Source organism: Trichoderma gamsii, assembly GCF_001481775.2.
Source record: "Trichoderma gamsii strain T6085 chromosome Unknown Scaffold_23.2, whole genome shotgun sequence".
In the NCBI taxonomy this organism is placed as follows: domain Eukaryota; kingdom Fungi; phylum Ascomycota; class Sordariomycetes; order Hypocreales; family Hypocreaceae; genus Trichoderma; species Trichoderma gamsii.
Genome location: NW_020171360.1, coordinates 492,632 through 519,230, shown reverse-complemented (window position 1 = coordinate 519,230; position 26,599 = coordinate 492,632). Strand labels below are relative to the sequence as shown.

The 26,599-nt window shown below is 50.9% G+C and overlaps 11 protein-coding genes across 11 annotated transcripts; 5 read left to right on the top strand and 6 right to left on the bottom strand.

Moving 5' to 3' along the window:
* Window positions 1-510: 510 nt before the first annotated feature.
* TGAM01_v206802 (hypothetical protein) lies at window positions 511-2,396 on the top strand (the record flags this gene model as incomplete). Its single annotated transcript, XM_018806819.1, has 5 exons — window positions 511-795; window positions 869-1,252; window positions 1,308-1,375; window positions 1,431-1,932; window positions 1,998-2,396. The coding sequence occupies 5 exons, from the start codon at window positions 511-513 to the stop codon at window positions 2,394-2,396; spliced, it is 1,638 nt and encodes a 545-aa protein (XP_018659909.1).
* A 105-nt stretch (window positions 2,397-2,501) lies between these two features.
* Window positions 2,502-3,583, bottom strand: TGAM01_v206803 (glutathione S-transferase; the record flags this gene model as incomplete). The annotated part of the gene is made up of 2 exons (XM_018806820.1): window positions 2,502-2,660; window positions 2,726-3,583. The coding sequence occupies 2 exons, from the start codon at window positions 3,581-3,583 to the stop codon at window positions 2,502-2,504; spliced, it is 1,017 nt and encodes a 338-aa protein (XP_018659910.1).
* A 3,398-nt stretch (window positions 3,584-6,981) lies between these two features.
* Window positions 6,982-8,085, top strand: TGAM01_v206801 (high-affinity iron transporter; the record flags this gene model as incomplete). The annotated part of the gene is made up of 1 exon (XM_018806822.2): window positions 6,982-8,085. The coding sequence occupies one exon, from the start codon at window positions 6,982-6,984 to the stop codon at window positions 8,083-8,085; it is 1,104 nt and encodes a 367-aa protein (XP_018659912.1).
* A 135-nt stretch (window positions 8,086-8,220) lies between these two features.
* On the bottom strand, window positions 8,221-9,944 carry TGAM01_v206800 (hypothetical protein; the record flags this gene model as incomplete). The annotated part of the gene is made up of 5 exons (XM_024549950.1): window positions 8,221-8,539; window positions 8,614-8,960; window positions 9,016-9,079; window positions 9,150-9,693; window positions 9,782-9,944. 5 exons carry the CDS (start codon window positions 9,942-9,944, stop codon window positions 8,221-8,223), a joined length of 1,437 nt encoding a protein of 478 aa, XP_024405336.1.
* Window positions 9,945-10,625: 681 nt separating this feature from the next.
* On the bottom strand, window positions 10,626-12,181 carry TGAM01_v206799 (hypothetical protein; the record flags this gene model as incomplete). The annotated part of the gene is made up of 3 exons (XM_024549949.1): window positions 10,626-11,711; window positions 11,770-11,867; window positions 11,926-12,181. The coding sequence occupies 3 exons, from the start codon at window positions 12,179-12,181 to the stop codon at window positions 10,626-10,628; spliced, it is 1,440 nt and encodes a 479-aa protein (XP_024405335.1).
* A 2,230-nt stretch (window positions 12,182-14,411) lies between these two features.
* On the top strand, window positions 14,412-15,055 carry TGAM01_v206798 (hypothetical protein; the record flags this gene model as incomplete). Its single annotated transcript, XM_018806824.1, has 4 exons — window positions 14,412-14,512; window positions 14,585-14,688; window positions 14,747-14,849; window positions 14,920-15,055. 4 exons carry the CDS (start codon window positions 14,412-14,414, stop codon window positions 15,053-15,055), a joined length of 444 nt encoding a protein of 147 aa, XP_018659914.1.
* Window positions 15,056-15,388: 333 nt separating this feature from the next.
* On the bottom strand, window positions 15,389-16,432 carry TGAM01_v206797 (hypothetical protein; the record flags this gene model as incomplete). Its single annotated transcript, XM_018806825.1, has 1 exon — window positions 15,389-16,432. One exon carries the CDS (start codon window positions 16,430-16,432, stop codon window positions 15,389-15,391), a length of 1,044 nt encoding a protein of 347 aa, XP_018659915.1.
* Window positions 16,433-17,328: 896 nt separating this feature from the next.
* Window positions 17,329-17,770, bottom strand: TGAM01_v206796 (hypothetical protein; the record flags this gene model as incomplete). The annotated part of the gene is made up of 2 exons (XM_018806826.2): window positions 17,329-17,515; window positions 17,664-17,770. 2 exons carry the CDS (start codon window positions 17,768-17,770, stop codon window positions 17,329-17,331), a joined length of 294 nt encoding a protein of 97 aa, XP_018659916.2.
* Window positions 17,771-20,062: 2,292 nt separating this feature from the next.
* TGAM01_v206795 (glycosyl hydrolase family 16) lies at window positions 20,063-21,475 on the top strand (the record flags this gene model as incomplete). The annotated part of the gene is made up of 2 exons (XM_018806827.2): window positions 20,063-20,859; window positions 20,917-21,475. 2 exons carry the CDS (start codon window positions 20,063-20,065, stop codon window positions 21,473-21,475), a joined length of 1,356 nt encoding a protein of 451 aa, XP_018659917.1.
* Window positions 21,476-22,932: 1,457 nt separating this feature from the next.
* TGAM01_v206794 (hypothetical protein) lies at window positions 22,933-23,964 on the top strand (the record flags this gene model as incomplete). The annotated part of the gene is made up of 2 exons (XM_018806828.1): window positions 22,933-23,530; window positions 23,588-23,964. The coding sequence occupies 2 exons, from the start codon at window positions 22,933-22,935 to the stop codon at window positions 23,962-23,964; spliced, it is 975 nt and encodes a 324-aa protein (XP_018659918.1).
* A 1,523-nt stretch (window positions 23,965-25,487) lies between these two features.
* On the bottom strand, window positions 25,488-26,232 carry TGAM01_v206793 (NUDIX domain-containing protein; the record flags this gene model as incomplete). Its single annotated transcript, XM_018806829.1, has 3 exons — window positions 25,488-26,025; window positions 26,084-26,118; window positions 26,191-26,232. 3 exons carry the CDS (start codon window positions 26,230-26,232, stop codon window positions 25,488-25,490), a joined length of 615 nt encoding a protein of 204 aa, XP_018659919.1.
* Window positions 26,233-26,599: the final 367 nt, after the last annotated feature.

Here is a 26,599-nt window from a genome sequence, read left to right as displayed (position 1 = left end):
AGAATGATATATTACAAATGCGAGGACCCGTCTACAGAGCCAACTTACGCTCCTACCCGTATCTACCCGATCTCCAGCTAATCAACGATTTAATTTACGCCCTAGAAATGCATCTCAAACATACGAGAGCGTAGCCACGTGATGGATTCGGCGTCCGGTGATAGCAGGCCGTCTTAGCTTATCGACCTTTGAGCCACGACCCCTCATTTACCGTGATACCATGAGGGGTAGCGGAGAATATATGGTAATAGCGCTGCTCTCTTTAGATACCACTTCTAGCGCTCCTTTTAGATTCCGTTTCAGGCCAAACCTTCCCCAGACTCCGGATTCTGGTTGCCTCCATTGGGCAGCGTCAAGGGCGATAGTCTATAAGTGGAACTCGCGGACCCCGTTATAAGCCGGCCTCAGCCTCCGATCTCAACTTGTTATCTTTCCTCTCACATTGACAAATCCATCCATTCATCCACAATAGACTTTCTCATTCCGGAGGTACAAAAAAAGAAAGAAACAATGGGTGACGCTCAAAACCTTCAGTCATGGGAAGTCAAGGCTTCTTCAGCCAGAGAAAGACGCGATGCCGGCCTGGCCAAAGTTGAGCCCAAGCTAGAGGGCATCCCTGATCAACTACCCCTCAGCTCGCAAGATCTGCCAAAAGGGGTGTTGACAGCCCGGGAAATCGAAATCACGGAGAAATACTCTGTTACCGAATTGTTGAAGATTCTTCGTGAAAGGAAAATCTCCGTCGAGGAAGTAACGCGGGCATTCTTGCGCAGAGCGGCGGTGGCCCAGGTTGCTGTACGTGCCATTTACCATCATGCAATCTCTTCATATATCACTGTTGGGCATGAATCGATCCTAACAAAGCTAGGTCAACTGTCTTACTGAGCTGCTATGGGATCAAGCGATTGCTCGTGCAAAGCACCTTGATTCCTTGCCAGAACCCAAAGGCACCTTTTTCGGTCTTCCCATCTCAACAAAGGAGCATCATGGCATGGTTGGCGACAACGTGACCACCAACGCCTCCTATATCGGCTGGGTTGGCGATAAACACGGTTCAAATCTTCTCTACGACATCTTGTATAGTGAAGGATGCGTCTTCTACGCCAGAACCACTCAGCCTCAAACGATCATGCACTTGGAGACGAGCAGCAATGTGTATGGAGTTACCGTTAACCCATACAACCGTACTTTGACTCCAGGAGGAAGCTCCGGAGGTGAATCTGCTCTCGTTGGTATGCGCGGCAGCCTGTTGGTCAGTCAAATACATACCGTTTCTGCGTCTTCTGATCAAGTACTGAGTCGAGCAGGGTGTTGGCGGTGATATTGGAGGCAGCGTTCGATGTCCATGCGCCCATGTCGGTATATATGGCTTCAAGTGAGTGGATCTGCTCCTATTTCATAGCTTTCAGTATCACTGACACGTTTTACAGGCCAAGCTCTAAACGCATTTCTGTCTTTGGACAGAGGGCCAATATGGCCGGCAAGGAAACGATTCTCTCTACTCCCGGGCCCATGACGGTAGAGCGTGACGTACTAGAATTGTTCATGAAAACCGCCATTGCTGCTGAGCCATGGCGCCACGACCCATCTCTTACCGTCAAGGAGTGGAAGCCATATCACTTCACAAAGCCGCTCAAGATTGCCGTCCAGTGGTGGGATGGCGTTGTGAAGCCGCATCCTCCCATGCTACGCGCACTAAAAGAAGTTGCCGACGCGTGTCGAAAGGCTGGTCACGAGGTTGTCGACTGGAACTGCGAATCACTTGGCCATGATGAAGCCTGGGACATCATCTCGGGACTCTATTGGCCCGACGGCGGCAAAGAGGTTCTCAGTTTGATCAAGGGAGCTGGAGAGTCGGTCTTGCCATTGACCAAATTCATTATCGAGGAGCAGCCAAATGTCAAGGACAGGACAGTGGCTGAGCTTTGGGAGGTGAGTTCTTCAAGGCCTCTGAATCCACCACTATCAAGCATACTGACATAATTTCTTCTGCTTAGTTGACCGCTCAACGAGATGCCTACCGCGCAAGATATGCCAAAGCCTGGACAGCCACCGCAGCCAACGGCGAGAGAGAAGTCGACGTCATTCTGTGCCCTCCTTCATTTGGAGCTGCTGCTCCTCTCGAGCAGTCGCGGTACTGGGGCTACACTTCGCAATGGAACCTCCTGGACTACCCGGCCGTTGTCTTCCCCGTCACCACCGTCGACCAGGTCAAGGATGTCAAGGATACAAGCTACGTACCCAAAAATGAGCAAGATCGATTCGTGTATGATATGTACAGCCCGGAGAAGTACGTCAATGCACCAGTGAGCCTGCAGATTGTTGGCAGGCGACAGTACGATGAAAAGGTTCTCGCCGCACTGGTAGAAGTTGAGCGTGCTATGGGAAGACCTTGAACCACTAGTATCTAATACATATTTATAAGTTTCGGGTTGGCGGAGTTTGGTAGACTTAGAATCAACTAGCATGCGAAATATTATTTGTTGGTCTCTATGAAGCGTCTATTTATACAATTCGGCCTGCCTCTCGAGAACAACAGGATGCCTCACAGAACCTGGCTTCAGCTCGGCAAAGTTCAAGTTAATGCCTTCCTCCACCTCAGGATACGGGCCCAAAGGAGTTATTGCTAGTGGGTTGATTTTCGTGTGACTCTTGGTATACTTGTCCAATGTTAGATCAGATATGCTCACGGCTTGGATATGTGATTCTTGAAGTATTGACTCACGTTTTCCTTGATGTGCTTGAAATCAGTCGTCTCTTTGAACCCCTTTACATTCCAATACAGATTCTTGAGCCACTCGTGGATGACTGGATAATTTGCGCGAATTGTTCCCAGGTTGCATTTGAAGTGCTGAACGTAGACAGCGTCAAATCGTATAATGGTCGTGTACGCACGGATATCAAGTTCTGTGAGATGACTGCCCAGAATGTACGGGCCACCGTTGCGATGAATGAGACTTTCTAGATGGTTCAGCGCGGCAAAAACGACAGGCACATTCTTGTCATAGGCCTCTTGTGTCTCTGCAAATCCGGCTTTGTAAACTCCAGAATTGAGATCTCTCTGCATCCATTCGGAAATTTCATCGATCTGGCTTCTCAATTGCGCTGGGTAGAGATCTAGTTCGTATTTTTGTCCCTCTTTGGGCAGTACGTCTTCAAAGGCGGTTGGCAGCCAACGCAGTAACTCGGCGCTTTCGTTGTTCACAATGGTTCCCTCTTTGGTGTCCCACAGCACAGGAACGCTGTATTTGGTTCCTTCGTAGCCCGAATCGGCTTTAAAGTAGAGCTCATGAAGATCCTTGGATCCGAATAACTTGTCCACAGTCGCTCCCGCGTATTCGTCATTTGAGGTAGGGAATCGCCAGCCTGCCCGGCCACCATTGCCTTTGGGATATGGCATCACAACTGAGACATCGATGAGAGATTCCAGCCCTTTGAGATATCGTACAAGGAGCACGCGATGCGCAAATGGACAGAAGAGGCCGACGTAGAGATGGTAGCGGCCCGCTTCGGGTGGGAATTGGCTCTCGGGTTTGATGACTCCATGCCAGGAGTCTGTTGGGCTGGCATGTACGACAGCCATATTGAGTATAGGATATCAAACAAGCTGTAGTGATAATTTCGCCTCGGAGTGAGAACAGTCTGAGAATACAAAGATTCTGTTAGTTTGAGAGATTGGTATCCGATGGTTTTATTAATCTTTCGGAACTAGGCCCCGCACCGTATGACCGATTCGCGGGGTTGTTTGACGCCAGAGGCAGTTTTGCTGACGGTCGATGCGGGATAAATCACAGACATCTCCAGTGATTTACTGTTACATTGAAGGATGACGAGAAAAAGATTTCATGCCGTTTTGGCGAAAAGGCTTGTCATTGCATATCTCGGTCGGCTCTGTGTATCTGACAAACAATATTCTCAGACTTCGCTTACAGTCAATAACCATCATTTACTAAAGCTCAAGTGAGAGACAACGAAAAGATAATTAGAACCTTTTGAACAAATATTTCAATTGATATGTAAAACAGCTCTCAAGAGCTCCGGTCGAAATCACCAACTCCCTTTTTCATTTTCCCTCCATCTCCTTTATTCGGGTATTTTGCCTAACCTTAACCATCAAATGCAATCATCAAAATTCATATCCTCTCATGACTTGGGCGGGTTCTCCACGTTCTCTTCCACCACAACAACGCCGCTCTGTTCGTGTTCTGTTGACACTTCATCAACCTGCTTGCTCTTCACATCTGCCAGACCATAGATGATGATGCTGATGATACCGCAGATGGCAGAGAGAATGGAAAAGACCAGCGCAACGATTCCTCGGGCTGTGAATCCGTCGGGAAGCCAGCCGGGCTGAGACGCCTGGCCCTTGAGATCGAGGAAATCCAGCGTGTCGGCGGCGGCGTTTCCTTTGGAGGCGATGCCGGCAGCCTGACAAACGTCAATGTGCTCCTGCGGGATCGTCATGCGCTCCTGCATCTGCTGAGGGGCCTCGATAAGGATCATGGCCAGACCAGAAGAAAGATGCCAGTCAATGTGGCAGTGGAAGATCCAGACGCCGGGATTGTCAGCAACAAAACGCATGACAAAGTAGCCTTGGGGCGGCAGCACAACGACGTCTCTGCGGGCTGGAATCTTGGGAAAGGCCGTGTGGTTGCTTGGGTCATACGGCACGGGATCTCCATTCAAGAAATCGAAAAAGTGCTCTCCATAGGGAGGCTGGCGATCAATTACCTGGAAGTTGTGACCGTGAAGATGGAACGGATGCGAGCCGCCGTCAGCGTTGTTGACGACAATCTGCACGACGTCGTTGTGGTTCAGAACCATTGGATGAGTGAACTCGCCATAGATGCCCTTGTTGTTGACGAGATTCTCTCCGGCTGACATTGCCGTGTAGAGAGATGGCACCTTTGGCGTTGTGAATGAAATGTTGTTCAGGAAGGCATAGCTCTGTCCATTGTTCAGGTTGCCCATGATGACGGTGACGTTGAGATCCATGTCTGGCTCGGGAAGCAGTTCCATTCCATCAGAGGGCACCAAGGTTATATCATCAAAGGGAATGATTGCTGTGCTGTCTGTGAAATTGACGACCGCTTGTGGGTGATCGGCATCCTTGTTGTATTCCAGCCAGTTGGTGTTGTTAAGAGCAAGCTCCGGAGGCATGGTATCGAGCAGAGAGGAGTCTGCAACCGTAACAATGGGATAGTTTGTGTCCGTCTCGTTCTTCGTCGTCAATAGAATCGCATATCGCTGAGCAACACCAAGGTAGAGAGTGTCCGCCTCAGCGGGCTCAGTATAGACGCCGTCGATTTCCACAATCTTAAAGTTGTGACCCTCAATGTAAAAGTACTGTCCGACAAAGGCGCTGATGTTGATGATTCGAATCAGGTATGTCTTGTTCGGCTTCACGGGCAGGCTAGAGTTCATCGTGTCGTTGAAGAGGAAAGCATTGGGAATCGGTTCCGCGCCGGTGGGGTTGAAGACAGACATAAAGTCCGCAGACAAGTCCTCCACCATGTCGTGATACCAATCGGACAAGGTGACGGTGAACTCCTCGTCAAACTTGAACGGGGCGTCCTCGTCGTGGACAATGAGCGCCTGGCGGTAGCCATCGGGGTAGCAGTAGTCTGTGTGGCAGTGGTACCAGTAGGTGCCGTTCTGGTTGACCGTGAAGTTGTAAGTCATGCTGGAGCCGGGCGGCACAGGGCACTGCGTGATCATGGACGCGCCGTCCATGTAGTTTGTGTTGTTCTGGAACATGCCGTGCCAGTGGATCGAGGCTGCGCGGTCCAGGCTGTTGTGCATGTTGACGACGAGGCGATCGCCCTTGTTGACCTCGATGACGGGCAGCGGCCACTGGCCGTTGATGCCCACGACTTTGCGCTCTGCCAGGCCATCGGGGTTTGCCGTGACCCAGGTGACGTTGAAGTCGTGTGTAACCGTCTTGGCCTGGCCCAGCGCCGCGAGGGCCAGAAGCAGGAATCGCTTCATGTTGGAGAGCTGGTGATGGCAGCAGCCAATTGACCTTTCAGCCGCTCTAGTCCCGTCTCTCTCGCACTCCGTCTGGAGAGCAATGGATCAGAAACTCGGTTCAAGACGCAATTGACTCGACTGTGTGTGAGCCACCGTCCAGTTGTGGGTGGCAGGACTTGATATGTTATTTCCCCATCAACTCCCCAGCCCGAATGGAACAATGTTTCCCCTTCTCTGTCAAAGTTCCCGAGGATCAGCTCAGCTCCCATCCATCAGATAACCAACACGACGGGTTCCTAGAACCACAAAACAGGCTAACAAGACAAAACTAGACGGCCCCCACAGGGCTAGATGGAAAAATTCTACGCATGAGCGCCGACCACCGCAGCATGAGGACCCTGGTATCACGACCCAGCAAACGAATTAAGCCCATAAAGCCCCGTTTAGACTCGCTGCGAACCCTTTCTTGGCGTTCAATAGTCTGCCGAAAAGCCGCCTGGCATGATCAGATAACAATGGTTCGGCGCTCTAATTGAGCCATTTTCTTGATCAGATAATTTTTTCGTTTGATCAGATAACTCAAAATCCTCAACAAAGCGCATCGTGGTGGTGGGCCGCCGTGCCGTGTTAGCCGGGGAGCCACAGCTGGAGATGCATCAGGCGAATCTGACTGGACGATGCGATTATCTGATCATCTGATTTGGCTGATCGAGTCCACTTGTGGTGCTTCCAGCCGGCGCCTCCAATGATCCGTCGGAGTCAATCCCAGTTTCTCTTACAAGCTTAGTTGAAGGTCACGGCCCTTCTCGGCTAGAGCTGCCCTGAAAGCTTTTTCCTGCTGTGTTATTCAAGCCTTACTCATTCCGTATGCGGCCATGCGAGGCTAAATATACATCAATTGCTGGCCGCCATTGAGAAAAGAGTCCCTTTGTCTCTCCCCCTCCATCTTTCCATCGTCCATCACCCTTGTTTCTTTTCCTAGTGTCGGTCACTGCGGCGTAGACAGACACAATGGCGAAGAACGTCTTTGCCGTCCAAATCTTCTTCATTGTGTTCCGAGAGTGCTTGGAGGCTGTCATCATCATCTCGGTCCTCCTCTCGTTCCTCAAGCAATGTCTCGGTGGGCCAGGCCAGGACCAGGCCATCTATAAACGCCTGGTCAGGCAGGTATGGCTTGGCTCAGCAGCTGGTATTGTCATCTGTCTCATCATTGGCGGTGCCTTCATCGGGGCCTTCTACGGCCTTGGCAGGGATATCTGGTCAAAGTCTGAGGATCTCTGGGAGGGCATCTTTTACCTGGTTGCCGCAATCATCGTCTCAATCATGGGACTTGCCCTGCTGAGAATCAACAAGATGAAGGACAAGTGGCGTGTCAAGATTGCTCAGGCTCTGGCTGAGAAGTCAGCCAACTCTGAAAAGCCGAGGAACTGGCTCAGCGACTGGTCCAGAAGACACGTCATGTTCATCCTGCCCTTCATCACCACTCTGCGAGAAGGAGTTGAGGCCGTCGTCTTTGTTGGAGGCGTCTCTCTCAGCTTGCCCGCGACGGCCTTCCCTCTGCCTGTTGTGTGCGGCATCATCGCCGGTCTCGCCGTCGGTTACTTCATCTACCGCGGAGGCAACCTGATGTCAATACAGCTCTTCCTCATTGCCTCAACCAGCGTCTTGTATCTAATTGCCGCCGGCATGTTCTCAAAATCCGTCTGGAGTCTGCAGTACCACACATTTGCCCAGCGTGTCGGAAGCGATGTTGCCGAAGCAGGCAACGGCCCCGGCTCATACAACATTCTCGAGACCGTCTGGCACGTCAACTGCTGCAACCCCGAAACCGACAACGGCTGGGATGTGTTCAACTCCATCCTCGGCTGGCAAAACACCGCCACCTACGGCTCAGTGATTGCTTACAATGTCTACTGGATCTTCCTCATCCTTACTGTTTCTCTGCTCATGTACGAAGAGAAGACGGGATCACTACCTTTGAAGAACGAATTCTTAAACGCCGCCTCCAAGGTTCCAGGCCTCCGCCGATGGGTCGAGAAGAAGCGTGCCAAGACGGAAGTCAACGAATTCGAGGTTTTCCAGCAGGTTCAAGCTGCAGGACTCTTACGAGAGTAAGCTGGGTTCTAGTCGGGTTCGGATGTATAGCAGGACTCTACAAAACTGGGTGTTGGGAAAATAAGTTATGATATCATGTTGATGGGAGTTTGTGCCTATAACAGCAATTTAGTATAAATAATACACCTGTAACAGCTATGACCAATCACCGGTCTCTCGCAACTGGGATTTCAACCCTTTTCTTTCCCTGTCAAGCTCTTCCTCGATTGTCCAAGGCGTATATCTGAATCCTACAGGAACATTTGTATTCTCAAAAGCCGAGCCTTCGGTAACGGCTTTGACCGCCATAGGGTAGTTTTCTTTGGCGTACTGGATTGGATCATGAGCCCATATCCATCTGCTATGCCTCATTTCCATCAATTCCGGCTGGTCGAGCAAGCGGAACGGATCTAGTTTGTGAAGAACTTGCCGGTTCGCAAACCCAAACCGCTGAAGGATGGAGACACGCTCGAATCTGTAAGTCACCAGTCAGCCTTATGTTCCTTTCTAATCTATGACCAAGCCCTGTGAATACACCGGCATACGGACCTCAAAAGCACATGTGCCTTGACACTCTGGACAAGATGTTCTTTGCCGCCTAGCCTCAGACATGTGGCCAGGCTCAAAGCGTCCTCCATGGCTTGTGAAGCTCCTACGCCGCTGGTTGGCAAGAAGGTATGGGCCGAGTCCCCAAGCTGCAGGACGCGTCCTCCCTCGCTGCACCACTGTGGTTGAGGATTACGCCAAAGGAGTTTCCAGTCGATCACAGAGTCCTCGGGGGTCTGTGCAATGACTTCCTTAACGGCCGGATCCCAGCCTGGAACAGTATCCAATGTTTCGAGAACAGACTTTCCAGATACCGTGCTGCGCCAGGCCTCCTCAGCAGAGCCAGAGTCCTGAGAGAAAGATGGTTAGAACTGGATTAGCGATCTGTGATCGATAGCAGCCTACCTCGTGAGTTAATATATATATGATAGAGTCGGGGTTAGTTAGGAGGTTCATGTGCATATCGGGTCTAGCAAACGGTTAGCCATACAGAATACATTTGGTCTGCGTAATTCTTTCCAGGAAAGGCGACAACATACCCTAGGTAAATTCGGAACTCGGGTCTGGAATCGCAGAATATCTTGTCCTTGGAAGCCTGACTTATGTCTTGAAGCCGTTCGATGGGTATTACACCTCGGTAAACAGCAAAGCCACTACTCGATGGCAGAGGTGCAACACCAGTTATGTGTTTATGGCTCTTGGTGCCTACGCCGTCAGCAGCCACTATGAGATCCGCCGAGTACCGATCACCAGCGCTTGTCGTGGCGAATCCCTGAGTTTCGTCCTCTCCATATTCTACAACATTTTTCCCATAGTGTAAAGATATGCCCAGACGGCGCGCCTGTGCTTCCATAGCCGCCAGCAATTTGTAACGGCGAACGAACCAGGTGACTCTGACATCTCGCGCGGCATGGACGGCGCCTGGTTCATTCCATGGGGCCTCTCCGGCTTCTAGCACTTTTTGGCCATCATGGGAGTAGAAATACATCAAGGCGTCGCTACTTGTACTTTCATAGTCCTTATGAAGAGAGGGGAAGAAGCGTAGCGTGGCAAGGGCTGGGGGTAATATACCGAAAGAGTCGCCTAAGCCCAGGACAGTACTGTCAGCAGTCTAGTCTTGCCGTGCAGATAGAATGTAGATTAGACCATGGCAAAGAAAAAGTTCACAAACCAATAGGAGACACCCCGTCATTCCTTTCTAGGACCTGGACATCATGACCCTGCCGCCACGCCTCAATCGCCACCATCAAACCACCTACCCCAGCTCCAACTATCAAGATGGAAATACCTGTAGACGGAAGTCGTTGTACGCCATCGACAACTGATCCAGACATTGTGTGCAGGTTTCGCTGGTATAGAGGAGCTATTGACAGTGCAAGACACGGTTAGCTATATTGATGGTGGAATCCGCACGTTAACAAAGGTTATCAACAAATTTCAACTTATAGAATACTGAAACAAATAGAATTCAAATAGAATTCAAAGACAAAAGAGAAATAAAGTATGAAGTGTATTATATATATAACTACCACTTTGCTATCCGGAGATTTAGAACTCCAAGCACAGACAAGTATAGCACTAAATTGGACTATACCAAAACTTTGGCTTACGAAATGGTCCAGCGCCGAGGTGACATATCTGGTAATAAGCGCGCGTGGCCTTACATAAGTATATGCAGTGTCTAGGTATATCCCGCGGAGTGGGATTCAGCAGGATTGTCGAAACGCTTGGACTGCATGAATACAACATTATATGGTAAGCATTCCCGCGCGCTTCCTTCAAGAGTATTGCTACATGTATTGGGGCACTAGACGTTTTCTATTCGGGTAGTATTCCCACCAAGTCTAGCCTTTTTTAACCAGTTTCAAAAATAATGGATATTATATACGAGTTAAGAAAACCCCGTTTTACTCTATTCTATTCTTAAACAAACCTAGCTGCAGTTTATACAATTCCAGGTCCAGAGATAGTAGTACTTATCTTGGACTTTTACCACAAGAGATACACGCTTTCGTCTACAGCCACCCAATTCTCTTAAACATGTAGCTGCCACCGCCAACAACAGCCGTTGCCCCTGTAAAAGCTATCAGTGTCCCGTATCCGCTCCCGTACCCAGCAGCGGCTTGGCCCTGCCATGGCATTCCTTTGATCAGTGCCTCGCTCAGCGGTCCCGAGATGACGTTGCCAATGCCACGTCCAGCGGAAAGCACGCCGAATATCATGAGGGGATCATAACTACCACCGCTTCCATTGCTCTCTTCTCCTGATCCGCTCAGTTTTGACACCACATACCGCATGACTCCAGGCCAAGTTGACGTATAAGAGCCTGCAAACAGACCATATATGACGCAGAACACGTAAAGAGACGCCATGTTGGTGCCAAGACCCCAGAGGAAGAAGGTGCCGATTGCCGTGCCAATGGTCGAGATTGCAATGCAAGTCGTCACATGGAGACGATCAGTCAAGCTGCCCATGATGATGCACCCTACGACGGCGCCAACATTCAAGACCAAAAGCGTCAGAGCCGATGGGAAGTCACCAGCACCAAGAGCAGCACGAGCATATGTCGGCAGATAGATGCCCGGAAGGAAGTAACCGATGCCTTCGACAATATTCGCGAGCTGGAACAAGCCGAACGAAGGGGTTAACAAGAACTTGAGGTTAAAAGGGTTGAGGTGTGTGCCGGAAGCAGGCACCCGTGGCTTGATGAACAAGATCAGGGGTGCAGATAAGACAAAAATGCTGAGAGACCATATCCGTAGTGTAGTTCTGAACCCGTACTTGTTGAGGAAAAACTCCAAAAGAAGGGGAATGGTAAAACCACCAAGACCGCTGCCCGCCCACATAGTGCCATAGGCCATTCCTTTGCGTTTAACAAACCATTCGTCAATGTATAAGATACAGGGGCAGTAGCAAATAGAGCCGCCAATAGCATATAAGACCCCCTGGGTCAAGATAAGGTGCGTGACGTTTTGAGAAAAGGAAGAGATGGCGAGAGCGAGACATAAGATAAAAAGGCCGACGGCAGGCGCATGGCGAGTCGGTTTCGGGTACATCCGCTGGAGGCCCAAGATGATGGGAATATCGAGATACATGATGCCCTTTTAGCAGAGACGATTTAGCTTGGTTCTGCATTTTGTCATGTAGGGTTTAGCTTACCATTGCCGTGGTTCCAATGACAGCAATCTTGGATGACCCGGCAAAGGGCTCGTGTGTGCGATAATAGTCTTGAAACACACCAAACGCAAATGGGAAGCCTAGTAGAAACATGTCAGTCACTTAGTATCTCCATAGCCAGTCTAGTCCGTCACTCACCCCATACTAACGCCTCCAGAACGAAACACGCTGCCAAGAAAAGCCACGCATCTTTCCCTCTGTCAACAGGCGGCAGCGAAAACTCGGTTGTGCCATCTGGAGGGGACTCATCATCTCCAGAAATAGCTGCTCGATCCGAATTGTAATTGCTCTCGGCGGGAGTTGGGCCGGAGTCTTGCTTTGGAACATTGACTGTATCGGTGGAGATGTGCTGCGGAGTTGTCTTCAACTCGATGGATGATGGTGTTTCCGCCATGGCCAATTCGCGCACTGCCTGCCTCAATCGACCTCAAGACCAAGTCGATTTGCTGAGAAGCTACCAACCGATAATTATATACAGATGATAAAGTCGACTTTGCAACCTCTGCTTTGCAATTGATCGTGTCTTCGGGTAATTATAGCCTTTTAGATGAGTGGCGTCACAGCGATCGTTCCGGCAATGGCCCAAGGGTCTAATCAATTGACGCCTTGGCTCTGCGCCCTGCATGTCAAACCCCACAGCGCCAGAATGACTGTCCACGAATAGAGAGTCTGGGGAGTATGGAGAGACTCCGCCCAACGGCAGCTCTAGTATGCGTAAAGGAAGGCATCAGCATTGTAATTCTCAACTTAAGGTTTAGCAGCGAGTCGTGGAAATGCGCTTCCTTGAACTAGAATATTCTCTTTCCAAGATCACTACTTATGGTACGGAAACTATCACGCCTTTTGCGACCCATCATAACATTTTGTTTTATACCCCGCAACTCCTAGGCATCTAGCTAGAGGAGCCAAGTTGATGTTCTCGGTTCGCCACCTTTCTTAGCGTCGGATTCCAGGGCCAGCTTCATTCATAGAGAATCTTCCCCTCTGCACGGCCATGCTTCACCTCTTCAGACATCTACACCCTGTGTGCGGAACTGTAATCTTGCGCCTCTTCTCACCTAGCCACGCCCAATTGACTGTTCACTGATGGTAAGCATCGAGCAGAAGCAGTAAGGACAATAGCAGCAGCAAGACTGGCGGCCAGTGTTGCGTGCATTGCATGTGATGTGAATAGTCCATGTCTACTCCACCAACAACACGCGCTGTGTAGATTAAAAACTCTCTACAGATCGTGGCAAAAAAATACTCAGTAGATGAGAGCTTCAAAGTGCGAAGAGGCATCTCAAACACCACACCTGAGCCAGCTCAGAATTTTATAGGCCGGTAGAAAGCACTGCTTGCTTCTACGAAGAAAATGTGACTCGCTTTACCATTTGGTAACTATTCTTGGCAGGTCTCTCTCTAGCTTCCAATAAGCCAGCTTCTTGCTTCGTTTAAACCAAACCACTCGATCACGATATTACAGCAGCAAAAAATGCTCAACACCACCCAGGGAGGATCGGCAGGGACCTCGATGCAGAGTCAAATATTATACTCTGAAGACTTACTCAACCGGTCTCAGTCTTAATAAGTCATGCATCTCGAGTTAGACAGTAAGCATGAAATGATCCATAGCCTCATGCATTGCGAAAACGCACGGCCCCATTTGCCATGTGTCACCGGCCTTGCGGCAAACTTGGCAGCAATGTCTCATATTACACATATCATAGCCTACTTAGCTTCAACGCTAGCCAAGGCAGAATATGCTCAAGCTGTAGTTTCCATCTTCCATCTATGGCTTAGCAGCCGCAAGTAACATCTCCCATATGAGGAGACGTTTGAGACACATATATCACGCCAAGATCACACATCGCCTATTTGCTTGGCTAGCCCAGACTATGTGGCCGGAGACCGTCATTTCTATCCATTCGTCGCCATGGTTGTAGCTTTCAGAGAATAACTACTTGAACTCTCATTCGCTACAGTATATACAAACTCAGCATCTGATTTGGTATTTCAATTGGTCCCAATGGGTGTTGAAATATCTTGGATGCCGTCTTAGCCTCTATACCAAGCTGAATATCACGACATAGTGAGAGCTTACTATTGATCAATTCACATTACTAACATTAACAAGGCAATCTCCAATCATAATCAGTTCGGAATACGCCATTGTTCTCCCTACATATGTAGCTTACGGAGGCGGCGGTCTCGACCACTTTGAAGCCTAGCAAGTTGTCTTGGCTTCAGCACGGCTAACCGCCGTACATTACCTTTCAGCTCGGCGAGAATTGGATAAATATCGGAGATGGCTGTACACCAATCGTTAAGACGCTCGGTGAGAAGAAGCGAGGAGGGGAATGTCTTACAATCGGAACGCTATGACAGCTGCACAGTTGGGGTAATTCTTGGCGAGATGGAATAGCTTGAGACATCGAGAAGTAATACTCATAGTAATAATAATAGTAACAGTAGGGGAAGAGAAAAGGAGAGCGGTCAAAAGACGATGCTGAAAAGATATAAAGAGAGAGGATGCTCCTCTCCAAAACAACAGTCCTCACTATCACCTCAACAATTCCAGCTTCATCATCAAATAAAAGCCTTTCAATCTCCTTCACTAGCTACCAAAAAAACCTCTATCCAAAATGTCCGTCTTTGAGGGAACCTACATCATCCGCAGCGCCTTGTCCCAGCGCAAGCCTGTTGATCTTGAAGGCTCCAACCCTACCGGCCGTCTCATCGAATAGTATGTCCTACATCCGTCTCTCATATTATTTTTCACATGAAAGAACATGGCTAACATAGAGATGCTCTGCAGCACATACCACGGCGGCCCCAACCAGCAGTGGCGCTTTGCCCACGTCAACAATGACGAGTTTAGCATCCAGAATGTTGCCACTGGCACCTACTCTGTTGCCCCGGGTAAGGCTTGATATCAAGAATCACCTTTGCATTTAATTACTAACTCATCCAACTGCAGGTGGAAACGATGCTACCATCAAAGCCGCCAGAACCGACCCCAAGAGCAACGCAGCCGCTCGTTGGAAGATTGTCAGGGCCAATGCCGGCGCCGACACTTGGTAGTAAGTCATCACCACAAGCCTCTCCCACTTGGCACGTATTTGAGGCAGTATATCTGACGCCTTTGTACAGCATTCGCAGCGTGGGGTACTCTAACAAGACGTGGGATGTGACTGGCAGCAGACAGGATGATTTGACGGCCATCATTAATTACCCTTTCCATGGTGGCGTGAACCAGCAGTTTACCTTGACGCGAGTTGGCTGTTAAATCATGTACATCTTGGTAAGCCGATATCGTAGCTGTCGTAGCCGAGAGTTAAGGCGAGCTCTCTTTCTAGGCTTGTCTTCACCTAGGCACGAAAGAATTATTGGAGGATAGAGTCAACTAGTCACATACTAGTACAGTCAATCATATGAATATACATGTTGCCATTTATTATCGCATATCTTTAATTGTGAAAAAATACTGCCGTTACCATACCCCAATGTCAAGATTCAGTATCCCAGGAACGCCAAGAAAAGCCCGCCATCAATCAACCTTTTTAAGTTCGTGAAAACGACGCATAATCATCATGGTATATTGTTACATACAGTCTCTGCCTCACCGTCCGTGCCGAGTATTCATATTCAATGCTTTTCGGTGCAATCCATTGGTAAAGCCCCGATCTCCCCCTCGCTCCCGAGCCTTGTCGTCTGCCTCTCGAGCAGCACGTTCTTGAGTCTCTAGAGCCGTCAGACGCTTCTCTCGATCATCGTCAAGCTCGGACGCAGCCGATTGCATGGCAGCCAGTTTCCGAGCTTGCTCCTCTGCTCTCCGGCTGTCTTGCTCAGCATCATCACGCCCACGCTCTCTGTGAGCGCGAGGATATGCTGGGGACCGCCTCCGATATGAATCATGTCGATGGCTTCTGCCCTCACGCTCCCGAGAATCATCCCTTCGACGACTTGATGTGTGCTTGAGCTCTCGATCTTGTGAATAATCTCGCCGGCGGGGGCTGCGCGACCTGGAGTACGAGCGCCGGCGCCGCGAGTGTCGGCCATCGTCACGATCTCTGCTTCGATGTCTGCGATGATGCTTGCTCCTATGTCTCTCGTCTCCGTTTCGATCTCCGTCTTTGCGCTTCTTCTTTCCATCGTCAACTCCCATCGAGGAGAGCAGCTGGCGGCGTCTGATCGGGTCATTCATCATTGCCTCGTAAGCGGCTTGTTCCTGGCGCTTGATGGCCAGCAGAGGGTCATCGCGGATCTTGGCCGCTGTGTCGCGCGCATTGTTTGCGTTTTGCAGCGCAATGAAGCTCTCCTGTCCCGCGGCCTTTTCGAGCTTCTTGTTGTCGTTTCCCTTGATGAGATTGTCGATGCGCCTCTTTCCCAGCAGATATGCCTCTGTCTCTTCGGTGGTGCCAGCCTGGCCATCGGTAGGGCCCTGGTACATCCAGTCGACGCGGTCTACTCTCTTCTTGCCTCCCGCCGCCTCCAGCTGTCTTTGGAGGTCTTCCTTGGCGCGCTCCTCCTTGATTTCGTTGATGCGCTGCTGGGTGCGTTTGCGCTCGGCGAGAGCTTTTTGTTCTTCATCGTAGACGGCTTGCTGGTTTCGCCGCAGGCCGGGATGGAAGGATTTCTTCAAGTTCAGATCTCCGCCACCCATGGTTGCGACTCGTTATATGGATGAGATGGTCGTGAAATCGATTGATGAGTCTGATGAGTTGCAGTTGTGCGATGGCGAGTCTGCGCGTTGCTGGAAGCACTGGATAGTAATATCAGAGTTGATGAAGAGAAAGCAGGGAAAAGTAGAGATTGCTAGCAAAGGTTTAAGTTGCAAGTCGATGCAAGAGTTGCGACGGCAACGAATGACAGAATATAGTGGAGAACGCCACATTTTTCTGCAGCTACGTGCAAAAGCCCAAATTGTGGCTTGGTACAGGGTAGTACCGCAGCTAAAGCGGTCCTCGAAGTGACAATATCAAGACTTTACATCTAGGTATCTAAGAAATAAAATATATGATATAGAAAATGCTATGCGATTTAATGTCGCTGATGATTTCAAAATGATGTTGTTATCATAAGCGCGCCAGGAATTGAGATTGATGGGAGCATACAGCCTTGGCAGTAAGTACTACATGTAGTTTGCTCTCTGCAAGCAAATACCCGCCTGGCCCAGCAGCTATCAATTCAATCCAAGAGTCAAGCGACGTCTCGAATTTTTAGGACACCAAGATGAGAGAATACGGACATACTTTTTAACAGTTTTTTTATATTGAATCTTTCCTTTCTCCTTGGCCGCCCTCGCTCAGAGTTTTGTCTAACCGAGACCCGCGATAGAGTCGCACGCAAATATCATACACAGATTTTATACAGTTGAGTCGGAATATATGAACGTCGTTGAAATCGTAAATGCCGCATCTACCAACTGGCTCGCTTCACGCCGGGAAGGTTTCCTGCCAACGCCTCCATTCGGAAATTGAACTATAGGATTGATACATCGTTAGCTCAGCTTCTTCTGCCCATGAAGGCATAAATCTCGTTGGACCGATCGGCCGACCATCACGGTGCACGCACTCTTGTCATCTTAAACGCCCTCAGCACACCTCGCCCCTGTCCACCCATTATACATCGGTTGCGAATCTGCGTGGGCCGGGTGTAGGCGTGCATCTGGGACAGCTGCATCTGGGCCGTGGCTCGAACTCGGGGCGGCAGCGTGGTGTTGCGGATCATGTATCGAAGAGCCTGTCTAAAAATAGCAGAAGACGTAAAGATTAGCACGGTTTGGTTCTCCGACCAAGGGTTCGCCCATTTCCCGCCGCTTAATCTGCGCAATTTTGTCATGCAATTTGGCGAGAAATGGAGTAGAATGGAGAGATGAGAAAACGAGGCCTTACCTCTCCGTCTCGTGCTCCTCAAAGACCTTTCGCTTGGTGTGGTCGCGAATGGTGCGGGCCTTGACGAAGCAGCCCAGGTCGAGCTTCTTGGCCCGGAACATGGACATGATGGGCGGCGGTGCGAATCGGGCTCAATTGACGAGGGTCGATGACATTGAAATCTCGGGCATCTGGCGAAAGTTTGATGATGCCGGGTCGGGCGGCGTTTAGCCGGCGTACTGCCGACAGCTCCTCCGCGACAATTTCGATTAAGCTACGGCCGCCTGTTGGCGATTCTCGCATGGCCAACATCATGTGATGCGATGCTGGAAAAAGCAATCAACCGCTTCAATCTAATCTTTAATGCTCCTAATCGATTTGTCTTCACATTCTTATTTTCCATTTGCCGACTCGGCTGCTGCACCCGGACTATGTCGCGCGCATTCGTCCAATGACAGCGGGAGCTTTCCTCGTATTCACTTAGAGGCTACGTCAACTACCACCTTTCCCTCTGCCTTCTACACCACACGGACTACTCCGTTCCTATAAATGGGAATGCCTCGTTTCAGGGGATGTGCAAATGCTACTCACGCTCACTCTTGCTGCCGTCACAACCGTCAACAACATGAACTCCGCCCAGTTGGGTCACAACAGCGAGCGGGTTTTGTGCGGAGGCGCAGTGCTCGAAAGACCGGCCCTGGTTTGATTACGAATGGATAACCGGCAGTGGGTGCTACTTGCAGGCTGCTGCTATTCGCAAACTCGGCATCAAGGCAGCAAAGACCTTTCTATTCCGGCTTAATGGGTGGGTTTTCCCCGACTCGACTATTGCTTGTGCTTGCAGGTCCTTGTTTCGAAGAGCAGCACACGACTGGATGGAGGCTTACATCGTGGATCCCCCGTACTCGAGCGATTGACTGGTGCCCGTCGACGGCTTTTGATGGCAAAGCCCACAGCTGGCCTCCGCGCACTTTAGCTACCTTGCCTACCTTACCTATTGTATTAGGATTGATACGGCAATACATGTACTCGATACCTGGCGCTGGGAGATTGGGGGCACCAAATTAAGATGCCGGACCTCGAGACGACGAGAAACAACCTGAAGAAACCAATTACAGCTCGCGCGCTGCGAGTTCGTCGCGTACCCTGTACCCGGCCGCCCCGCCGCGCTGTCAGCACTGCCGCAGGTACTCGGTACCGCGCACGGCCGTCTCCATCTTTCAGGGGAAATCAGGGCCCCAGCGGCTTATTCCCATGCGGGCCTAGCAGCCTCGGCGCGCTGTGCCGGATCGGTCCCTGGCGCCTTTTTCCCAGCACTTGTTCCACGTCCCTTTTCCCTTTGTCGTCTGCGCAGCGCCTCTCATTGGCCTGCCGGGGCGCTCGCAGTCTGTTGCAGCGCAACGAAATGGGCGGCCCCTGCATCTGCAGTGGCAGGCAATTATCGTTACAGAGTGCCAAGGCGTGTCATGGCGCTGCCGCCGTGCATAGCCGGAGGATTTAGAGGCGATGCTTTTGGGGGGGGCAAGAAACAGCGATTCGATTGATGCTGCCAGACGCCGTATATGCGCTGTGATTCGTTTCATCTTCGAGTGCCACCACGGCGTCTGTGATTCCAGCTGCACGGCATCCCGGGGCTCCTCCATGATTCCATTTTTTCTTCTTCGCCTTCCACTGTAGGTCCATGCAGTCTATTCCACCTTTCCCTCCAGGGGCTGCTGGCTATTCCTGGACGCTGAAATTACCAGCCAAGACACTCCCCAGGCGGCCCCTCGCTGGCGACCCGCCGCGTTCAGGTACCAGGTACCGACCGCGCTGCCCCCCCGGCCCAGCATAGCGCGGTACCCCTTACACTGATTGTGCGGACCCCTCGGCGCTTCTTCCCCGTCTCAGTGCAAAATGCATCAAATCAAGCCCGAGCCCCTAATAATCTCTTTTACTTGACTCGACTCTGCTCGTTCTCTTCTCTTCTTCTTCTTCACCTCTTCCTTCACCTCAGTCCTTCCTTGAACCTCTGCAAATAGAGACATCCGCCGTCGTGCTTCAGGGGCCTCGCAGTCTCTGTTGCTCGCTGTTGAGACTCGTCTCGTCCTTTCATTGTCGTCCTGACTTGACCTTGGCGCAGCTTCGCCGCTCAATCTCTCCAGTGAACTCTTTCTTTGGCTCCATATTACTGGCTGCCTCTTTTGAAACAACAAAGAACGAAATCACTTATACGCTCTTTCGAGATATATCCCCAATTCGCTTCTCTGCAGGGCCGGAGGAACCACACTCCCTAAGTTGATACTTACAATTAATCTGCCATTGATTGTATTGTTTGTTCTCGCGCATCGACCGACCTCTTTTATACCCAACCGTGTGTTCAGTTCTATTTATATACACGCCTATATATCAACTGTTAGATTCTCTTCTCCGTCTCCAAAATGCGGTACTTGAGCGGTCTTCTGGCCGCCGCCCCTCTGCTGGGCCTCGTCTCAGCCCAGGTTTCCACATCGTGCAACCCGTTGAACTCGACATGCCCTGCCGACCCCGGCTTCAACACCGACTACACCTTCTACTTCAACACCACGCCGTCCTATGAGCTGTGGGAGACGACTGCTGGATCCGTCACCTACGACAACGAAAACGGCGCCGGCTTCACCATCAACAAGCAGGGCGACTCGCCCACCATCCGCACGCTCTTCTACTTCTTCTTCGGCCGCGTTGAGCTCTTCCTCAAGGTCGCCCCCGGAGTCGGCATCGTCAGCTCTTCTATGTGGCTGAGTGACGACCTCGACGAGGTCGACCTGGAATTTCTGGGCGTCAACAACACCATGGCCTCGACCAACTACTTTGGCAAGGGTCTTGAGGATTTCCACAACGCTGGCCTGTACACCACCATCAACAACCAGGAGAACTTCATCAACTACACCACCGTCTGGACCAAGGACGCGCTCCAGTGGTACATTGACGGCACCCTCGTCCGTACCCTGACCCCTGAGCAGGCCAACAAGACCCGAAACTACCCCCAGACTCCCATGAGACTCTCTCTCGGTATCTGGGCCGGTGGTGACCCGCGGATGCCCAACGGTACTCGTGAGTGGGCTGGTGGTGACACCGACTACTCCAAGGGCCCCTACAGCATGTACGTCAAGAGTGCTCGAATCACCGACTACGGCGGTGGCAACGAGTACACTTACGGCGACATGACTGGTAGCTACGAAAGCATCAAGGTCACTGGGTAAGTTGCACTATTGCTGTACCGAAGCTCCTTTTCATGTTACTGACAGATGAACAGCACCGACAAAAACTCCACCTTCTACGAGGCCCTCCACCAAGCCCCCAAGCTGTCTACAGCTGACAAGTGGAACAACCTGCCCGCGGGCGCCAGAATCGCCGTCTACGTCGCGGCCGGTGTCGTCGGCGCCGTCCTGATCGGAGCCCTGCTCTTCTACTGCATCAAGCAGCGCAAGTCCGGAGCCCGCGAGGCCCGCCTGCAGACAGAAATGGAAAAGATGGACCGTATGGAACTCGACAAGCTGAAGCGCGAAGGCGTTGACGTTGACGCATATACTGACTACGATTCTCGCAGTATGAGGAAAGAAGGCGTCGTCGCGGCTGATGCGCCCCCCGCAAACGTCAGCCCTCTTGACAGCAAAGGTTGGACCGCCGTCAACATCGAGTCGCCTATGCAGTCGCCCGCTCCCTTCCTCAACCAGGGTGCTGATCATCCTGCAAGCCCTGGCTCTCCTCCCCAGTCTCACCCCGGTCCCCAGAGAGCCTCGAGCACGGCTCCCATCCGGACTTTCAGCGCGAGCCACTCAGGATACCAGGGACTCCCCGGCGGAGAAGTCTAAAAAAGCACCCGATAAAACGTTCATGATAGAAAGGGAAGCGGGCTGGTTTTATTTTTAATCATTTATTTTTTTACAATTTCATTTTTGAAACCAAAGAGCGATGGGGGCCATATACAACAGCGCGCGTGGGATGAACTCTATTTTGCGTCTTCTTTTCTTTTTTTTCTTATATCTCAAGAAAAAGAAAAGGGTCTCAATGACTTGTTTCGTTGTTTGAACTTTTGCCTCCAGATACCTACCTTTGGATGGCGTTTTAGGTGTTGAAAGCTAGAAAGGGATGTATGGCATTTATGGACACACTTTACTATTTTACCACTTTTTTAAAACCTACACATACATATCTGGCCGTTTTTGGGCTTTCTACAACACGTTGCATATAATTTAGCTTGGTCGTGAATATGAACATACTATTTTACATGAATCTTGCTGAGCTTCCTTGTTGAATTGTGGCGTTTGTGGTTAGCTATATGTTTTGTGGAGGTCCTTGCTCTTGTCCTTTGCGATGAATGTGATGTTAAGCAGAGTCTGTCTACTAGAAGATTCGCAATTCATAGAGCTTAAGACAAAGAGAAGAGGATTTTGGCAAAGCTTGTTTATAAACAGGTTCTAGATTTCAAACTATGAAAAAGATTTGGATTTACCTATTCTTCTTTGTATTGGTCATATCATTGTATGAATGAGTAAATGGAGCTGCGCGGAAAATGAGAGAAAGTCGAGCCGAATTACAGGTTAGGCACTCAGCTCAGGACAAAAGCGCAAAGCACATAAACACCTATTGAAGGCAACAGCAATAGAAGAAAAGACGGGAATATCTTATACGTGGCTGAGATTGATTTTATCATTATTTTCTTGAGTATTTGCTACATCCAATTTTTCGGCAGGGCTGGATTAAATGTGCTACTGTACTCGCGAGTAACTTTTCTTTTAGCGCCCAAAGTCTAGGTATGTATGCTGTTCTGTAGCAACAGAGCTACAACTGTTTCAGATTCATGCACATTTGAGAACAGCCTTGCTCTATCCTATAGATTACGGCTTTGCATAACGCACAATGCGTCCTCAGGCATGATTCTAACAAGATCGATGAAACTGCTGCTGCACGTACATGGACATGAGCCTTTTACCTGACGGCAGTGATACAGCCTTATCTGTAGGTAGATGCACTCCAATCAAGCTAAAAGCGGATGAATGTCTGCGCTATCGACGCACAGCGGCCACAGCGCACTGAACTCGCTGTTGGCTCGCTGCATTCGCTGCATTCGCCGCACTGACGTCACGCGATGATGTGGTACAAAGTGATGAAACGGTGCCTCGACTTTCCAGAACGCGCGTTCTGCTCTGATTCATGACCCTACAAACGCATCTCTTTTAATCTTGTATCTCATAAACCATTCCTGCTACCTACCATATCTCTCACTTTTGCAAGCGCAAACAAAACAACACATACTCCAACTACAGCCATGTCTGTGAATATCCCCGACATCGTCTGGAGCGCCATGAGAGCCCTAGGCCTCAACACAAGCTCCCCAGAGGACGATGATGAGCCGATCCAGCATCACGCAGAGCACCACCAGTACGAGCCCAGCCCGATTGACATTGCCGTGGTCAGGGCCATGCTGTGCCGCACCAAGAAGCTGCCGCCGGACCTGATCGACGCCATCTTCGACTTTGGCGAGTACTGGGCTCACTCCACCACGCAGCTGCATGAGAGCATCTTCATTAGTGGCGGTAACCCAGATAGAGAAGATAAATTCCTGCTTCGATCATATCCGCTGGGTCTGGTAGATGCCGGAGCTCGACAGAATGCCAACGACCAGCCATACACCACCGCCTTGCCTACGCCTCGTCCCCTAGGCGAGAGTCTCGACTCCAGCTTCTTCGCAAAGGCTGCAAAGTACCCTGTGCCGCGCATCACGCATCCTGCACGAAAGGTGGTTTTCTCATTCAGGAGCCAGGACCAAGGATGGGTGACTAGCTCCGACGACGCTCAGGACCCGTATTCGAAGTCGTGGACGTGGTTTGATGCGGGATTGGAGAAGTTTGACGCATCTGGTGCTGGTGAGTTCCTTCTATCTTATCTCAAGGTACTAGTAGAAGGTGCTAACTGTTTATTAGAAGATGGATCAATACCCTCTGTCAACTCGCTTCGGCCACTTTACCCTCATATTAGGCAGACTTCATCCAACCCAGCCGGCTACAACTACGCGCACAAGCTGCTGCATGCACCTGAATGGGAGATTCAACGGAACAAGACAGCATTCGGAAAATGGCAAGATCATTCCATCACGTGGTCTTATCTAGACGACATCGCACCCGACTCAGAAGGCGGCCAGGCTCTCGTGGCAAAGGGCAGAGGGCGCGAGACGGGCGACGGAAAGTTTGTTAGGGAGCTGCAGGTCGGCGATGTTGTTACGGTCTGGGGCAGGGCGAGATTTGGCGGGTGGACGAACAGAATCGAATCTGTGCGGATTGATGTGTACTGGGCAGTGTAGATGGGCATTCTTGTGAATTTTGTGTTTGGCGTGTATTTGGTCCAAGGCGTTCCGTGAGGCTGGAAGCTTAAGAGTACATGCGCTTGTAACTATCAGTTTTAAATGATGCTTTCACAATGATAAGAGGTTATTAGTGCTGGATGGGAGGATAGACGTGAATGATTAATGTAAGAGACAACATGAAATAATAATACTTTCCTCAGACAATAATAATTCACGTCAATGGTATCTCGAGCGTGAAAGTACTGTTATCTCGTTCCGTTGTGCCGGCATCACAGGTACATGTAATTGAACAGCTTCAGCGGCGTTGACGTCATAAACACTGCAAGGCTGATTTCCACAGCCTTATTACATGTAGGCAGCATCTCACTAAAACGAATAAATACATGTACATCAGCACCTCAACTATCACGGCATGTTCCTACGACCCAGGCGCAACTTTCCCTCCGCCATCTCTCGCCGCCATCTTCGCACCATGTTGACTTATCGCGGCATTTCCGTCTCCACGCCGGACTCACTCGAAAACGCAGAGTCGCACCTCGAGTCCTTTAAGCCTTTCAATGTGAGCCAATTCGCCATGAAACGCACTTGACTCTCACATAATCACTCAATACTAAGTCCCTTAATAGACCTGGATCGATACCCTGACCAAATCTCTGGCGCTGCAAAGCCACGCCTCTCACCCATTCCACTCCGACCCCTACGTCCTCCGCAATGTCACCATCCAATCCTGCGACTTCTGGGGCTCCAACCGCATCGGCTTCATGAAGCTCACTGCGAAAGTCTCCAATTCTGCAGGAGAAACTCTGCCGTCGGGATGTCTCCTGCGCGGGCCCAGCGTCGCCATGCTGGTGATGCTCATCCCAGACGACGTGCCGCCGGACTCAGATGAGCGCTACGTCGTACTGACGGTCCAGCCGCGCACTCCAGCCGGGAGCCTGACTTTCGTAGAGCTGCCGGCTGGAATGGTCGATGGCTCTGGAAACTTCAAGGGCGTGGCAGCAAAGGAGATTGAAGAGGAGCTGGGCATCACGATCCACGAAGACGAGCTGACGTGCCTGAGCGAGCTCGCAGAGGCGTCGAGAGAACATCGGAATACGGACACCATGTACGAAAAGGAGAATCTACCCGCTGCCGTGTTCCCCAGCGCCGGTGGCTGCGACGAGTACGTCACCATCTACAGCGCTGAGCGACGCATTCCCAGAGACCAGCTGAGCGAGTGGGAGGGCCGCCTGACAGGAGAGCGAGGCTCTGGGGAGAAGATTACTCTCAAAGTGGTGCCAATGAAGGATTTATGGAAAGAAGGCGCTCGCGATGCAAAGGCCCTCGCTGCGTTGGCGCTTTGGCAAGGTCTGCGCCAAGAAAAGAAGTTATAGGTAGCTGAAGAAGCCCCTGATGGATGCTTATGATGCTAATGCTGATGATGCTGTTCCTTTCCCTGCTCTATTTCCATCTAACGAAAGCAGTAAACGTGACCGGTCTATAGTGTTTATCTTTCATATCCACGTTCAAATTCATGACTTTCATAGCTTCAATCTCTGCGCCAGCAGAATACCCTCGGCGAATGTGCCCACCCGCGCGTCGATTGCATAGCCCTCTGCCTCCAGCTTCTTGCACTCCTCCCACAAGTTCGCCAACGGCACGGTAAACACCTCAATAAACTCGTTCTCCTCCAGCTCCGGCTTCAAGTCCTGATTCTCCGGCAGCGCCATATCGATCGTGACGTGCACCATGCGCAGATTCGTGTTGCAAAACCCAGGGTCGTTATACATGATGGGAGTTGTCTCAGTCACCTCGCCCACGTAGCCCGTCTCCTCCTTGAGCTCGCGCACGGCGGCCTGCTCGGCGGTCTCGCCCGCGTCAATCAGGCCGGCGGGGACCTCGATGACAACCTTGTCGACGGGCGGGCGGTACTGCTTCTGCAGGATAATCTCCTTGCCCGTGGGCTTGTCGAGGATGGCGACGATGCCCACGCCGTCGATGTCGGCGCCGGCGGGGCGGGTGCGGCGCTCGGCGGTTTCCCAGACGCGTTCGATGCCTTTGGGGTCCTGGTAGGTGATTCTATGCGCAGAGTATCAGGCAGACGAACGAGGGGAGGAGGGCGGCGTTCTTATCGTACTTATTCAGGGAGATCCATCGCGACTCGTCGTTGGACTAGACGGAGGATTGAGTCAGCCAGAAAAGAAGACATTAGGAGGACTGGATCCGAGGATATTTTGCACTTACCAATGGCGTCGTGGAAAGCACTTTTGCACTAGTAAAGGACATGGTGACGCGACTGTGGCTGCGATTTGCGATGAAGCAGAAACAATGACGATGGCCACATGCAGGTTGCAAGATTGCGGCTAGAGTCCGATGGCGGGGTTCAATGGCGGGGGCATCAGCGCGTCGAGCCCCTGTAACTGGCGCTATGAAATCAACTCTAGTGAATTCAATTGGAGCAGCTAGCGGGCTGGGTACCCGCTAGCGTCACTAATGTGACTGCACTAATGTAAATGCCCAGCTGGAACAGCTTTGGCGAACCCCAACATTTCGGCAGTTCATGTTGCCAAAGCGAGACACAGCATTCATCACAATGGCCTCCATGCTTTCGCCCTGCGTTCGAGTCCAAAGTGACAATGTTGTCTCAGTTGAT